The 16,735-nt window shown below is 46.5% G+C and overlaps 1 protein-coding gene and 1 long non-coding RNA gene across 10 annotated transcripts in view; one reads left to right on the forward strand and one right to left on the reverse strand.

Moving 5' to 3' along the window:
* The window catches only part of KIF9 (kinesin family member 9), a 48,763-nt gene that overhangs the window by 28,893 nt on the left and 3,135 nt on the right, over positions 1-16,735 (forward strand). For 4 of the 7 annotated variants that reach the window (XM_068559493.1, XM_068559494.1, XM_068559497.1 and 1 more), the window contains 8 exons: positions 1,020-1,075; positions 1,847-1,937; positions 2,424-2,557; positions 4,121-4,312; positions 5,480-5,694; positions 8,723-8,899; positions 9,341-9,456; positions 9,870-9,974. In XM_068559493.1, coding sequence (XP_068415594.1) covers positions 1,020-1,075; positions 1,847-1,937; positions 2,424-2,557; positions 4,121-4,312; positions 5,480-5,694; positions 8,723-8,899; positions 9,341-9,456; positions 9,870-9,974 — 1,086 coding nt within the window. Of the gene's footprint in view, positions 1-1,019; positions 1,076-1,846; positions 1,938-2,423; positions 2,558-4,120; positions 4,313-5,479; positions 5,695-8,722; positions 8,917-9,340; positions 9,457-9,869; positions 9,975-16,735 lie in introns of those variants that run through there. The other 3 variants (XR_011075808.1, XR_011075809.1, XM_068559495.1) reach the window with 3 other exon arrangements.
* Positions 3,215-16,735, reverse strand: part of LOC137774254 (uncharacterized) — a 66,856-nt gene continuing 53,335 nt past the window's right edge. Inside the window, exons 4-6 of one of the 3 annotated variants that reach the window (XR_011075810.1) lie at positions 8,187-8,270; positions 7,963-8,042; positions 3,215-3,492 (exon numbers count right to left, since the gene is read on the reverse strand). This is a non-coding gene — a long non-coding RNA (uncharacterized lncRNA). Of the gene's footprint in view, positions 3,493-7,014; positions 7,140-7,929; positions 8,043-8,186; positions 8,271-16,735 lie in introns of those variants that run through there. The other 2 variants (XR_011075812.1, XR_011075811.1) reach the window with 2 other exon arrangements.

The following is a 16,735-nucleotide window of genomic DNA, read 5'->3' on the forward strand; positions in this document are numbered from 1 at the left end:
ATTAAAGGATGACGGTCATGCTGGTTGTCTACAAGGCAGAACCCCCAGGGCCCATGCTGGAGTGGGCCAAGGAGGAGGAGACAGCAGCCACACAGGGAAAGATGCATTGTTTTTATAGCACAGGCTGGCAGACCTCTTACCAGGGAGCTCATGGGCAGAACTTTGCCTGGCCTGTTACTGTGAGCAGCTGCCAGAGGCAAGCCTGGGACAACTGAGGGGCAGGCTGCTCTGGTCTTCCTAATAAGGGCAGCCCCAGACTGACCAAGGCGTCGAGGGTAATGCTGGCGGGCTATAGGCCCAAGAGGGAGGCTGATGGCCTTTCTTCAGCCACAGGTGAGTGTGTCTGTGCCCACACAGAAAGGTTCGTAATGGAACCTTTTGGAAGCAGGAGAGAGCTGAGGACAATAAATTTTATTTAAATGTTTTCTTAGTATTTTCAAGAACTAGAGTCATTTTAATTTTATAGAGGTCTTCACTCAGAAAAGGTGATTTTTATAGTCGCAGTAAATAGTTTTAAAACTACTAATCAGGTGTTCCTCTGTTCTTGAGGAGGGCTGGACTGCCACTTTGCTGAGAGGGTATTGGCAGATGTCCCATTCTTTTTTTTTTTAATATTTATTTATTTTTGGCTGTGTTGGGTCTTCGTTGCTGCGCACGGGCTTTCTCTAGTTGTGGTGAGCGGAGGCTACTCTTCGTCATGGTGTGCGGGCTTCTCATTGCAGTGGCTTCTCTTGTTGCGGAGCACGGGCTCTAGGCACGTGGCCTCAGTAGTTGTGGCGCACAGGCCTAGTTGCTCTGTGGCATGTGGGATCTTCCCAGACCAGGGATCAAACCCGTGTCCCCTGCGTTGGCAGGCGGATTCTTAACCGCTGGGCTACCAGGGAAGTCCCAGATGTCCCATTCTTGAGACAGATGGTCCACGGGTTAGCCAAGGGGTCCTGGTTTCTCTACTAACACAGACACAGCCTTGGTCCCGTGGTGCCCTTGGTCTAACCTCTGCCTTGTTCTCTTCCCTCCAGATAATCAACCTCAGACAGATCCAGGAGGTGTTCAACCAGTTCCGGGTGGTTCTGAGGTAAGGGACCCACCCCATCCACCCAACTCCTACGTCAGGCTGCCATTTTCATTTCCCATGGTATGGATGCCGGTCTCCAAGTGCACTGCCTTCTCTCTGGTGTGTGAGGAGCCAGATCAGAGGCCTCTGGGTATGGCAGGCCCTGGGTGTCTCTGGGCCTGAGCTCTCATATCCTCCTGCCCTTCCCTTCCCCTGGGGGAAGTGGGGAGGACAGCCCTCCATTCAAGGGCTACTCAGAGACGAGGTGGTCCCTGGTTTCCTGAGTTTATTAATTGGACAGGAGGTCCTTATGGAGTGCCAGCCCTGAAGATGGCCGGAGCAGGACACTTTGATACTCCCCACAACCCCCTCCCCACCTCAGGAGGGATTTGTGGTTTATTTGGGTACAGACATACCTGTAGCCTGACTGGCTGATGCTGGATGGTATCACAGAAGCTGGGTATGTGATTTTGAAGGGCCTGTTAGAGACAGACAGGTGGGGAAGCATGGTGCCGAGGCAGGCTTACGGTCCTTGTTAAAGGTCATCTTAGAGCAGTTGTGCTTGGCACATAAGGTGGCCCCTGCAGATTTGGGGGCTGGACAAGGGGTACACGCACTGGGGAGTGGGGAGCAGGGGAATGAGCATGTTTTGTCTGGTCTGGTTCATGATGAGGATGTGGCTCTGTCGCAGGGGCCACACACAAACAACTTCTAACTCCAGTACTTGGTGCTTGCCGCAGTGGGTTCAGCATGGCTCCAGCTGTGAGGGGTTCTTTCACTCTCTCTCCCAAGCCAACAGGAACAGGAAGTGGAGTCTGCTTTGCGCAGGAAGTACACCCTCATAGACAAGAATGACTTCGCAGCCATCTCTGCTGTCCAGAAGGTAAGCACAATTGCCTCTTGCCGACAAGACTCACATCAGATTTTTCCATCCCCAGATCTTTCCAGAGACAGCGAGTGTCCTGCATTAAAGCAGATCTAGGGTTGCAACAGGTAAAGGTAACAACAGCATGAGCATGGGGTGACCCATGCAGGAGTAAACCGCATATGAGTTCAAAATGTTCTCCATAAAATGGAGATGTGGCTAGTAGTAAACAAGACCAATTCCCAGAGTTAGGTTGGAAACGGGCCCCAAGAGCCTCAGAGTATGGAATGAGACACCAGACCATGAGAGGAGTTGATGTAGGAAGTGGACATTGAGTAGGGTGGTCAGAGACAGCTCTGCTGGGGACAGCCTGGAGTGACATCAGCAGGAGCCACATCTCGGTGTGTGGGATGAACATGTCCACCTTTGGTCCATATACGCCTGGTTCCCCAGGGAGCCTGAACCCTTAATCTAACCACAGACCTGCAACTGGCCTCTGTCCAGGCAGGGCTCGTGGATGTTGACGGCCACCTAGTGGGCGAGCCTGATGGACAAGGCTTCGGACTCGGAGTCGCCCCTTCCTCTACCAGACCCGGGAAGAAATCCAAGTCCAAGAAGATGTTCAAAGAGCAGCTCAGGTGAGTGACCTTCCTGCTGCTCCAGCTGATCAGCACCTGGCCCTCCGTGGCTGGTGAAAGGGAGGACATAAGCTGTCCCTCCCTTCCCCCAGTGTTAGTTATGGGGTGGTCACAATGGATACCTCTCCTGCCAATACTAGCAGCATCTGTGGGGCCCAGGCTGGGGCCGGTCACCTGTCATCCTCACAGCAGTTCCACGAGGTGGGAGTTCATGTCTCCATTTTAACTAATGAGGAAACAAAGGCTCAGAGAGGGGAATTCATTCCAAGGTTACATTGCTAAGGTGTGGTAGAGTGGAAGTGAGAAGCCAGGCCGGCACTCGCCCTCCGGTACTTCATGTGGAAACCCAGCCCCCACCACCAGGTTCCTTCTGTGACCCGGCTAATTGGCACCCACATCACCTAAAAACTCCAGCTCACCTTTGAGGCAAGACTCGTTTGTAGATGCAGGGTGTCAAGGTTCCCTTAATGAACCAGCCTCCCTGGGAAGTGCTGTGTCGTGGTGGACAAAGCACATGCTCTGGAGGTAACACCTGGGCTCACCTCCCTGCTCAGTAGTTCTTTCACCCAAGGGGGTCACCTTCTGTGAGGTGTAAGAGCCTCTCTGCCTCTGTTTCCTCATCCCTAAAATGGGTATAATAATAATAATAGCATCAGTCACTGGGGTGGTTTTGAGGATAAGTGAGTAAATGCAGTCCCTGTCCCTGGAAGACCTCAATACAAGTAAGTTGTTACCATTATTATCACTTGTAAAAGGACACGGGCCAAAGCTGATTGTAGAAAACTGTCACATGCAGTACTGGAGTTGGGTAGGAGGATGCCCTGGCCTCCTCCTGCCTCTTCAGGAGGGCGGTCACACCCCCAGCCTCTCTGTTCTGCCGTTGGGTAATTAGTGCAGTAACAAATGGATCGAGGCTTGGTTCCCCCAAGCCACACCTGTTGCAAGAAGAAGAAAAGAGAAGGAAACAGTGGAAGGAGCCATGGACATCCTCCCTTTAGTTCAGTCCTGCTCACATGTACCTCTCTGGGAGGGAGGACCCTGGGTGCCATCAGTTGGAGAGGGAGGATGGCTACTTTCCGGAGAGCTGGTGTGGGCACTGATAGAGGTGGGAGAGCAAGTCGTGGACTGGTCAGAGCAGCGGGGCAGACGTGTCTCTCTTTACTGTTGGTCCACAGACAGACACACCCTGGGTGGGGGCTCTGCTACTCCTTCCCGGGGATGCCTGTGTGACTAATACCTCAGCAGCCATGATGCTCCTTAGAGCCTGTGGCCCACCCCAAAGGTCCTTATGCTTCCAAACTGGAGACTGCCCATTCTTCCCAGGTGTCTCCTGCTGAGACTGCTGGAAGGAGGACTTCTTTTTCTGATTAAAGGGAGAGAAATTCTCTCCTCTTCCTCCCCATCTGCATGGCTTAGGGTTGTACTCTTTGCCCTTTGGCCTGGGTTTATGTTCAAGATCGGAGCTGAGCGGGCTGGGGCTTCTGGTGTATGAGTGCTGAGCAAGATTACTCCCCTCAGCATCAGAGACACTGAGCCTGGGGTCTCCCTGCCTTCTCCTTCCAGCTCCTTGGCAAGAAAGGAGGGTGCCAGCAGCCCTGTGAGTGGCAAGGACTTGGATGCTTCCACCTCCAAGACCCAGTTGACCCCATCCTCCAAGGATGGAGATGTCAAAGACATGCTTCTGCAGGACCGGGAGACCTCCAGTATTGAGCCCCTTGCCTCGGAATCCCCAAAGGAGGAATCACACCCACCCAGGTGACCACCTAACAGTAACCGCTGCACCAGATCATACAAAATCAGAGTATGACAAGGAAAGAGCACCTGCAGATAGAAGAGAAATAAAATGGGGTAATAGGCAAAGACTAGGAGCACAGTCCAAAAAAGAAGAAATATGATGGCTTATACACGTGCAAAATGGTTCAACCTCAGGAGTCATCCAAGATACACAATTATACACAGAATCATTTTAGACCCTCCAAATAGCAATTATTTAAATAATTAAATTTGCATATTTTGAATAAGTAATGTATTCAAAAGATACAAAATTCTCAGGTATGAGACCCTTCCTCCAGCCACCCAGTTCCTCTCTGTGGTGAGTCAGTGATTGAGTTTTTAGGAATCTATCCTGAGGAAATAATTAGAGATGTAGACAAAGATTTATACAAAAAGATTGTGTCATTAATTTAAAAAGCAAAAGAAAAAATTTTTGGTAACAACTTCAATAGTTGACATTAGGGAAAGGGCACTAAGTGAATTATTTTCTCTGCCCTTGAAATGTACAAAGATGTACATGAAGAATTTTTCCCCAGCCTGTGAACATTTCCAAACATTCAGAGAAGTTGGAAGAATTGTATAGTGAACCCCCTCTTGATTCTGCCATTAATGTTACTATAGTATTTCATCATGTGTCTTTCCCTCCATCCTTCCATCCATCTTTTTTTAAAAAATGGATTTCAAAGTAAGTTGCAGACAATCTACTTTCCCCTGCCCAGCACTTCATCTTACATCTTATTAACTAGAGTTCTCAAAGAGTTCTTAATAGCATGAAAGAATGCTTCTGTGAAAAAAGTAAGATGTAATATTATATATATTGCATGACTCCAAATATTAAAACAGTTATCAAAGAAATGAAGGAGATACACTAAAGTGTGGTTGCCAATAGGTAATGAGTGGTATTTTGGGGTTTTTTTTTGTAACTTTTCCTTACTTTCCTCATTTTCTGCAATAGTCACGTGCCCTTGTGTACTCAGTAAAACAGAGACGAGAGAATGATTCCTACACAGTTTAGCTCCCATCTGGGGTACATGGTGCCCAGGAATTCGGACCTCCTGCTTACAGAAGCCCCAGGGAAGAAAGGTGAAGTGCCCGGTGGCTCCAAGACAGCTGCCCCATTTCTCCCTCCTCCTTCCCCTCCATCTTCAGGCCCAGCACCCCACCCGCCAAGCCTGTGGCCTTTGAGGACTTTAAGAACGAACGGGGTAGTGAGATCAACCGCATCTTCAAAGAAAACAAATCCATTTTGAACGAGCGGAGGAAAAGGGCCAGCGAGACCACACAGCACATCAATGCCATCAAGCGGGAGATCGACATGACCAAGGAGGCACTAAATTTCCAGAAGTCACTACGAGAGAAGCAAGGTAAAGGTGATGGGAAGATAGTTGGGGGACAGTGGGATCTGAGTCATCCTGCTCGGGATGGGGCAGCCTTGGGCACTGGAGGACTGAGTTGGAAGGGGGCCAGCAGGGGATGTTGGGGTGCAGGCTTCATCCCTGGGTCATCACTTGGCTCTAGTCAGCCCTGGGGAACCACAGAGTCCTTTCCTGTCAGCTAGCTTCTGCCTGCAAGTCCCCCTTCTTGCATTATCTCAGATCTAAGTGCTGGACCTTCCATCTGATATGTGCTTCTGCCCATGGAGGGACAGAATGTTGGTCTTGTAGACACTTCCCCAGGGAGATGGGTGGCTGGCGACTGCCACAAGGTCCATGGGTCCTGGTGTTGTCTCCTCACTGACCATAGTGGTCTGATTGGGGTAGGGGTGCTGGTCAAGACATGAGAAACTGAGGAGGGAATGAGAATGTGGATACCAGGGGCCAAGTGATTCACTGTCACTAAGACCATTCCTCATGCCAACCCCGCAACAAACTGGCCTAGCAAAGCCTCGTCTCTTAAGGCAGGTGGTGTGGGAAGCCCTCAGGCTCAACGAGCAGGGACCCCTGTGTGGGGAGTGGGGAGAGTGCTCACCTGGTTACCCTGACCTGGTGCCCTGGTCCCAGTGGCAGACACTGCCCATACCTTCAATGTGCACCAAGAACCCTCAAGCTTGAGTGAGCAGAGGACTCATTTGGGAGGGCTGGTCAAGTGCAGATACCTAGGCTGCAATCAGTGGCTCTGACTCAGGAAATCTGGAGCAGGGCCCAGAACATGCATTTTAATGAGTAACCATCCCAACACTGAGGCTGGTGGTTCAGAGGCCACACTCTTGTTCACAGGCAGGGCACACCATTGGTTACTGGGCTTTCCCTTGCTAAATCTCAACCCTATGCTAGGCCAGCCTTCTTGAATGATCTCACTGATCACCTGGGCATCTCCAGGTGGCACTTGGTTTTCTGCAGGTCAGGGGGATCATCTCACTCACAGAGGTTGCATTTTACTCACTTATTTCTCAGAGGGCAACTTTATTTCCAAATTCTTGGGGCTACTTTGCTCATACCCTATGGACCAAGCATAACACACTGTTCCAGAGGGCAAAGCCCTCCATGAATTTGGGAAGTAGGGGAAGGTGGGTGATGGTGGCTCCAGACATGACCCCACCCAGAACCTCTAGAGTGAAGGCCTTGCAGGACCAACAAGCACTTCTTTGTCCCTTCTGCCTACACCTTGTTTTTGTTTTTTTTAAAAAAAATATTTATTTATTTATTTATTTGGTCGCACCAGTTTTTAGTTGTGGCAGGTGGGCTCCTTAGTTGCAGCTCCAGGGCTCCTTAGTTGTGGCATGTGGGCTCCTTAGTTGTGGCATGCGAACTCTTAGTTGCGGCATGCATTTGGGATCTAGTTCCCCGACAAGGGATGGAACCTGGGCCCCCTGCATTGGGAACACGGAGTCTTAACCACTACGCCACCAGGGAAGTCCCCCCACACCTCCTTTGAATATGCAACCCCTTATTATATATTTACATATTTAAAATAATATATATGCATGCTATGCTGATATATCACTTACTCCTCAATATACCTGAAAATGGATATTTTTAAAGGATGGGATGTAGAAGAAATAAACAATATTTTCAAATATTTAAACTTTTATCAGTATCAAAAAACATTTTTGCTCTTTCCCCCTCCAAAGCAGTTGTTTTCCCATTGGTTGTTAAAATACCAAGCAAAATACCTTTATCTTAAGGGAACAGATCAAGTAAATTCATTTTTAAAAATATTTTCTAGGTACCTTGACTGACAGCCACTTATCAGCCCAGAACAGTCACTGAATTTGAGACATTAATTAGTCGTTTGTGGGGGGAAAAAAAAAAAAAAAAAGTCATCTTAAGTTCAGCTCTCGTAAGCGTTTTCTTTGGAGATAATCAGAGAACCTCTGGATAGTACAAAAGATGTCACTCCCCATGTCAACAGAGTACTGTAAAGACTCTACTCTGTGATTGACGGATTTGTCTGTATCAAAGTGACCACATCAGGCCCACGGCAGCAAACCAGGTTGCTCTGCACTGAAGGTGAGGGCTACCCTGGACCCCCCTCCCCCACCACTGCAAACACCTTGAATTGGAACCCTTGCCTCTCCATGAATGGTGTCAGTGACACTTAATGTGCCTCACTTCTCCCCTGTAAACATCAGTGGAAGTGCTAATGCTTTCCTCCGGTACCTGGGGACTGCCTCGTGCACCCTGGCCACACACCTCGGTCACACACAGGACTCACTCTCCAGGGGTCCTCGGGCTGGGTGTTGACACGACGCCTTTGCTGAACTTTCAAGGTGCTGTGGGCAGTAGACAGCCAGGTGAGTGGCTCCCCAGATATTGTTATTTTGTCTTAACCCAACAACCTTCATCAAACTGACAGACCTTAAAAGGTCCATCCAAAGAGACAGTGAGTGGAGGAGATGACCAATAGCACAACTGACCTCTCTCCTCCTGGAGCCCTCTGACAGCCATCCGACAAGATACAGATGTCTGATGGTCTCTGACAAGAAGGTAGCTGGCGAATGCTGAAATCATCAAGAAGACAATTTGAAATGTGGGTTTACATCTACTGTTATTAATAAGGAACCCTGCCCAACTGCCTTGTACTAGCCAGTGGTGGCAGCTTGTTTACATAATTTATAAAAAAAGGTAAACACCTGTATAATAGAGGTATTTACTGGATATCTTTGGCTAGTGGGGTTTAAGATGAAAGTAATCGTGGAACTTGGGCCATCTCTACCCTTTCCTCTGCCCACCCCTGCTGTTTGTCCTAAAAATGCCAGTGTGGTCCTCTGACCTGAGCTCCCTCTCCCTGTGAGACATATCCTAGTAGCCTGGCCTTCTCATGCCTTGTCCACCTCCATGCTGCACCCCAGCCCTTCCCAGGTCCTGTCTTCATACTTTGCCAGCACTCTCCCCTCTTTCTGACCACCTCAGGTGGGCACCTCATTCCCTCACCTCCTCCTTCCCCCTGCAGGCGAGTATGAAAACAAGGGACTGATGATCATTGATGAGGAGGAATTCCTGCTGATCTTGAAGCTTAAAGACCTCAAGAAGCAGTACCGGACAGAGTATCAGGACCTACAGGACCTCAGGGCTGAGATCCAGTACTGCCAGCACCTGGTGGATCAGTGTCGACATCGCCTGCTCACGGGTGTGCCGTTTGGGAAGGTTGGCTGGCCACCTGGGGTTCCAGGAGGCACAGGGCAGGGCTACCGTCTGGGTTCTAGAAGTGGCTTCAGAACTCTTCTCTGGCAGAGGCAGGGGCTGGACAGGACTTTTTTTTTTTTGGCTATGCCCTGGGGCATGCGGGATCCTAGTTCCCCTAGTTCCCCTAGTTCCCGCTGCAGGGATCGAAGCCTGCAGTGGAGTCTTAACCACTGGACTGCCAGGGAAGTCCCTGGACAGGGCTTTAGATGTATGTTTCCAGGATTCTGAGGGCAGGAGATGGAGATGGGAAAGGGTGAGATCCTGGAGCAGGAAGTGAAGAGAGGGTGAGCTGTGACAAGCACGAGACAGAGAGACACACACAGCCTTGACCTGCTTCCTCAGGGACTCCCCACCCTCACAGTGCCATCTCCCTGTCTCCCTGCAGAATTTGACATCTGGTACAATGAGTCCTTCTTTGTCCCTGAGGACCTGCAAGTGGCACTGAAGGCAGGTGACAGCATCCGGCCAGGCATGATGCCTCTCAGCAGGATCGTGTCTCTGGTGAGTGGCACAGGGCAGGGGTGGGGATGGTGGACGAGCACAGGGCAGTGGGCAGTGCCCCTTGTCCTCTGTTCTCTCCACAAGCTTGGCAGTGTACCAGCTGCTCCCAGCCTCTCCTACAGCTGGCCCAGGCAGGTGGGCAGGTACAGGTCTCTCCCCCGTTATCAAGGATGAGGACACCGAAAACACCACATGCTGCTGCACCCCTTCTTGAGTGGCTCATCTTTCCCTGGTGGCGGTTACAGGGTGTCCATGATGACACTGGAAAACATGAGGCTGGGGGATTGTGAGCTATCCTGGGTGGAGGTCTGCAGACCCAGCGAGAGGCTGCCCTAATGCCCACCACAGGCCCTGTCAGAGTGGATCCTGACAATGCCAGGTGAAGGGACTGTGCTGTGTTGGGCCTCTTGTAGGGAGAAGATGACCAGGACAGGTTCAGCCGGCTGCAGCAGATGATGCTGCCAGAGGGCCCTGATTCCGTCTCCTTCTACAATGCCAAAGTCAAGACAGAACAGAAGGTAACTCGGGGGATTCATGTCTCCAGGAAGGCAAGGCCTCAGGGACCTCATTACTAGGACACCCAGGATTACACTCCCCACTGCAGAGAGGCAGAGGAGGAATACGCCAGCCCAGGGAAATCCAGAGTCACCCAGAGTCAGTGGGTATCTTCTGCCAACTCCAGAGTACTGGGGCTGGGCTGGAACCAATAGGGGTCCCACAGACTTTGGCCAGGCCTGGACATGGCTGGTGAGTGCTAAGACAGCCCATGTGTGAATAACATGCCAGGACAGGGCCTGGGGCTCCCCTGAGGCCACTTCCTGTTGGGGAGACCCTCTCCAATGGAGGCCACTGTGCACAGGTGGCAGGGGACCAGAGGACCACAGGCAGCCAAGGCAGAGCTAGACATGGCCTGGTACTCTCCTCACTGAGCAGGCTGGGCTAGAACAGAGGGTCTCCGCTCTGCTGAGGCCCAGCCTGGAGCCAGAACACAGGAGGCCTGTATGCTGTGTGCTTTTCTGTGCCTAGAGGCAATTCTTATACGGCAGGTGGCAGCTGCACATGGGGTGACTGCCCAAGTGAGCTCATTGTTTTAAAAATATTTTTGTGGTATTCATTTACATTTTCAATAGGATGATACAATTGAAGCATTAAAAAGCATGAAAATACTAATACCCAGTCCCCCATCAGTCCAGCTCCCACCAGTCCCCTCTGACAAGGAACCGCTGTCACTTATTTCTAGTGTTCCTCCTGCACATTGTTCTGCCTCTCGCTTTTTCCACTTAACAGTCTATCCTGAAGATCGTCCCCTTTCAACCTGTCGGTGCTGCTGTGTTCTTTTTCACAGCTGCATAGTAGTACTCCATTGCAAGGATCTATCAGAATTCATTTAATGCATCTCATATTGAGGGATTTTAGGAGGTTCCATTTCTTTACTATGACAAACATTGCTGTGATAATTAACCTTGTACAAATGTGAATTCACACAGGAGTGAAAGGCAAGTTTGTAGGAGTGAATTTCTTGGCCAAAAGGACATTTGTACTTTTGATAGATGGTGCCGAATTGCCTGCCTAGAGCTGAACCCATCACCCACCCCCCACCCCCAGCAGCATATACAGGATGCTAGTTCCCCACAGCCTCCCCGCAAGATGCAGTATCCTGCTTTTTGGTTTTTTCCAATCTGAAAGGTGAAAAATGTCTCTCAGTCTAGCCTTGATTTGTATTTCTCTTATTATCAGTAAAGTCAAGCTTCTTTTCATATGTTTAAGGGCCATTTTAATTTCTTTTCCTATAAACTGCCTGTTGATATTTTTGCCCATTTTTCAATTGGTTGTTGGTCTTTTTCTTATTAATTTATAGGAACTCTTGATATATTGGGGAGATTAGCTCTTTATGATATGAGTTGCAAATATTTTCCCCTATTTGTCTTTTGGCTTTACTTATGGTTTTTTTGTAGTTATTTTGCTGATTTTTATGAAATCAAGTGTATCAGTCTTCTCTTTCTTGGCTTCTGGATTTTGTGTTATAGTTAGAAAGCCCTTCTCCTGATTGAGTTCATTCTTTACATTTGTAGTTAAACTGATACCTTCACTGACCTTTGATGCCTGTGAGGAGCTAAAGCCCACTCAAAGAAGCTTGAGTGAAGGGGTTTGTTAACACAGATTCTGAAGGTTCCATAGTAGCACCTCTCACTCTGTGCTGTGTACATACATCACCAGGAGTCTTGTTAGAATGCAGATTCTGATGCAGCAGGTCCAGGGTAAATCTGAGAGTCTGCACTTTTAATAAGTACCCAGATGGTGCCCATGCAGCTAGTCCAAGACCACACTTTGATTAGCAGGCCATAGAACTCATCCGTAGGAAGCAGGGCCCAGGCTCCTCTCCCTCCAGGCCTTTCTCCTTCCAGATCTGACCTTAGCTTCTCCCTGAGGTTTGATCCTTCATCTATCTGTTCTCTCCTCCCCACCTCTCAATTTCTAGCTCCAGCCTTGGCCCTGGCATGCCCTTATTTTCCAAGACTTCACAGCCCCAGTGCCCAATATCACCTGACTACTTACTTTGTGTCTCTCTGGAGGGAGAAGCCTAACTGACTCTTCTTGGGTTAAGTGTGCATTCTTGGTTCAATCAGCTGTGGCTTGGGGCAGGGTCACCTGCCCATCCTAGTTACCTGGGCCCACTCCTTCAGAAGGAGAGAGGATGGCTTTATCCAGGCAGCCATTTAGCCTATGCTGTGAGCATCAAGCTTTATTAACTCTGGCCCCTGAAGGGAAGCCCAGATCAGCCCTGGATCAAAGAAGCCCAGACCTGTAGGAGGGCAGGGCTCTATGGGAGAGAATGGAGTGGGGTCAAGTAGGCATAGGCAGCCCAGCCTCGGACATTGTTTGACTGTGACCACTATGCAGGAGCTTCCTTGTCTGACCACAGAGAGGCCTACCCCTTCTGGGCTCAGAGGAGGGGGCATATGATGTGAGGCAGGGGTCCAACTTTATTCCTTTCCATGTGGATATCCAGTCTTCCTAGTACCAACTGTTGAAAAAATGATTCTTTCTCCATTGAATTTTCTGGCACCCTTGTTGAAATTCAATTGACCATAAATGTGATTGAACTTAAGCTCTAAGAGTCCTGAATGTATAAGTTGAAATTACTTTCCTCCTGAAAGAGTTTGCACCTGCTTTTGCCATGCAGCATTACCAACCCAGGACCATTTTAAACTCCTTCAAGAATTCCAGCCTGATAGGGATTAATATCCAGAATATACAGGGAATTCCTAAAACTCAACAACCAGAAAACAAAACCCAATTCAAAAATGGGCAAAGGATTTGAATAGACATTTCTCCAGAGAAGATATACAGATGGACAGTAAACACATGAAAAGATGCTCAACATTACTAATCATTAGAGAAATGCAAATCAAAACTACAATGAGATACCACCTTACACGCATTAGGATGGCTACTAATAAAAAAAAAAAAGGAAATAACAAGTGTTGGCAGGGATGTGGAGTAATTGGAACCCTCGTGTGCTGTTGGTGGGAATGTAAAATGGTACAGCCACTATGTGAAATAAACCAGTCACAGAAAGACAAATAACTGTATGGTTCCACTTACATGAGGTACTTAGAGTAGTCAGAAATCATAAAGATAGACTATACATAGAAAATTCTAAAGATGCTACCAGAAAACTACTAGAGTTCATCAATGAATCTGGTAAAGTTGCAGGATACAAAATTAATACACAGAAATCTGTTGCATTTCTATATACTAACAACAAAAGATCAGAAAGAGTAATTAAGGAAACAATCCCATTTAGCACTGCAACAAAAAGAATAAAATACCTAGGAATAAACCTACCTAAGGAGGCAAAAGACCTGTACTCAGAAAATGATAAGATACTGATGAAAGAAGTCAAACAAACATGACACAAACAGATGGAGGGATATACCATGTTCTTGGATTGGAAGAGTCAATATTGTGAAAATGACTATACTACCCAAAGCATTCTACAGATTCAGTGCAATCCCTATCGAATTACCAATGGCATTTTTCACAGAATTAGAACAAAACATTTTACAATTTGTATGGAAACACAAAAGACCCCGAATAGTCAAAGCAATCTTGAGAAAGAAAAATGGAGCTGGAGGAATCAGGCGTCCTGACTTCAGACTATACTACAAAGCTACAGTAATCAAAACAGTATGGTACTGGCACAAAAACAGAAATATAGATCATTGGAACAGAATAGAAAGTCCAGAGATAAACCCACGCACCTCTGGTCACCTAATCTATGACAAAGGAGACAAGAATATACAATGAAGAAAATAACAGCCTCTTCAATAAGTGTTGCTGGGGAAACTGGACAGCTACATGTAAAAGAATGAAATTAGAACACTCCCTAACACCATACACAAAAATAAACTCAAAATGGATTGGAGACCTAAATGTAAGGCTGGACACTATAAAACTCTTAGAGGAAAACATAGGCAGAACGCTCTTTGACATAAATTGCAGCAAGATCTTTTTTGATCCACCTCCTACAGTAATGAAAATAAACACAAAAATAAACAAATGGGATCTAATTGAAAGCTTTTCCACAGAAACGGAAACCATAAACAAAGCAAAAAGACAACCCTCAGAATAGGAGAAAATATTTGCAAGTCAAGCAACCAACAAGGGATTACTCTCCAAAATGCACAACCAGCTCATGCAGTTCAATATCAAAAAAACAGACAACCCAATCAAAAAAATGGGCAGAAGATCTAAATAGACGTTTCTCCAAAGAAGACATACAGATGGCCAAAAAGCACATGAAAAGATGCTCAACATAACTAATTATTAGAGAAATGCAAATCAAAACCTCAGTGAGGGGACTTCCCTGTTGCTGGTTAAGGCTCCCTGCTTCCAACACAGGGGATGCAGGTTTGATCCCTGGTCGGGGAACTAAGATCCCACATGCTGCGCTGCTTGGCCAAAATAACTAACTAAATAAAACAAACAAATAAACAAAAACTATCAATACAATGAGGTATCCCCTCACACTGGTGAGAATGGTGATCATCAGAAAGTCCACAAACAAAATGCTGAACTCATTGAAACAGAGATTAGAATGGTGGTTACCAGGGGCTGGGGATGGGGGTGGGGAATGGGGAGATGTTGGTCAAAGGACACAAACTTCCAGTTATAAGATGAATAAGTTCTGGGGATCTAATGTATAGCATGGTAATTATAGTTAATAATGCTGTAGTATATACTTGGAAGTTGCTAAGAGAGTAGATCTTAAATGTTCTCACCACAAAAAAGAAATAGTACTTATATGATATGATGGAGGTGTTAGCTAATGCTATGGTTGCAATCATTTTGCAATATATAAGTGTGTCAAATCAACACACTGTACACCTTAAACTTATGCAATATTATATGGCAATTACATCTCAATAAATCTGGGGGGAAAAAAGTCCACAAAAAATAAATGCTGGTGGACATATACATACTATGGTGGACATATACATACTACCAAATGTAAAACAGATAGCTAGTGGGAAGCAGCTGCATAGCACAGGGAGATCAGCTCGGTGCTTTGTGACCACCTAGAGGGGTGGGATAGGGAATGGGAGGGAAACGCAAGAGGGAGGAGATATAGGGTATGTGTATACGTATAGCTGATTCACTTTGTTATAAAGCAGAAACTAACACACCAAAAAAATAAATAAATAAAAATGAATAAGTAAATAAATGCTGGAGAGGGTGTGGAGAAAAGGGAACCCTCCTACACTGTTGGTGGGAATGTAAATTGGTACAACCACTATACAGAACAGTATGGAGGTTCCTTAAAAAACTAAAAATAGAACTACTATATGACCCAGCAATCCTCACTCCTGGGAACACACCCAGAGAAAACCAAAATCCAAAAAGATACATGCACCCCAGTGTTCATTGCAGCACTATTTACAATAGCCAAGATATGGTATGGAAGCAACCTAAATGTACATCGACAGAGGACTGGATAAAGATGTGGTACATATATACAATGGAATACTACTCAGCCATAAAAAAGAATGAAATAATGCCATTTGCAGCAACATGGTGTGACCTAGAGATTATCATACTAAGTGAAGTAAGTCAGACAGAGAAAGACAAATATCATATGATGTCACTCATATGTGGAATCTAACTTTTTAAAATGATACAAATGAACTTATTTACAAAATAGAAACAGACTTACAGATATTGAAAACAAACTTACGGTTACCAAAGAGGAAATGTGGCAGGGAGGGATAAATCAGGAGTTTGGGATTAACATACAACACACTACAATATATAAGATAGATAACCAACAGAGACCTACTATATAGCACAGGGAACTCTACTCAATATTCTGGGACAACCTATATTCTGGGATAACCTATATGTGAAAAGAATCTAAAAAAGAATGAATATATGTATATGTATAATTGAATCACTTTGCTGTACACCTGAAACTAACACAACATTGTAAATCAACTACACTCCAATAAAACTTTTAAAAAAATAATTTAAAAATTAAATGACTGACTTAAAAAAATCATAAAGATTGAAAGTATAGTGGTGATTTTCAGGGTCTGGGGGGAGAGGGGAACGGGGAGTTATTGTTCAAAGCATATGGAATTTCAGTTTGGGATGATGAAAGGAGTTATGGAGATGGATGGTAGCGATGGTTGCACAACCTTATCAATGTATTTAATACCACTAAACTGTACACTTAAACACAGTTAAGATGGAAATTTTTATGTTATGTGTATTTTACCACAATAAAAAATTGGGGTAAAATAATTCCAGCTTCATGTGGGAGCTTCAGTTTCAGTTCAGATTCACCATGTGGGGAATCTAGGATTCACCTCCAAATTCTATGTTGGTTTTAGCATTTGCTTGCTCACTGCCCTGCCCACTGATTCTGTTTCAGCTTACTTTTTCCACATGCTTTCCAAGAGCCTAGCAGTTCATTAAAAGGGTAGGATTCACGAACATCTGGTTGATTTGCCGAGGGAAGGCCCTTCAGAATACATGGGCCCCCACCCCTCTGGAGAGAGAGCCCTTTTCTTTTCTTTTTTTGAACCTACTTCTTGTCAGAAACTTTCAAGTGGGCCCTTGAAACATGCCTGTCTCCTTTTAAACATTTAAAAACTGTTTTACACACTTTCTTTAGGATGAAAGAATGAGAGGGATGGAATGGAACATTGTTTCTCACAGAACTGGGGCTAGTCAAAGGGAATCCTTGTCCCCAAACAGTGATATTTGCAGGAAGAAT

Source organism: Eschrichtius robustus, chromosome 12 (assembly GCF_028021215.1).
Source record: "Eschrichtius robustus isolate mEscRob2 chromosome 12, mEscRob2.pri, whole genome shotgun sequence".
NCBI lineage: Eukaryota > Metazoa > Chordata > Mammalia > Artiodactyla > Eschrichtiidae > Eschrichtius > Eschrichtius robustus.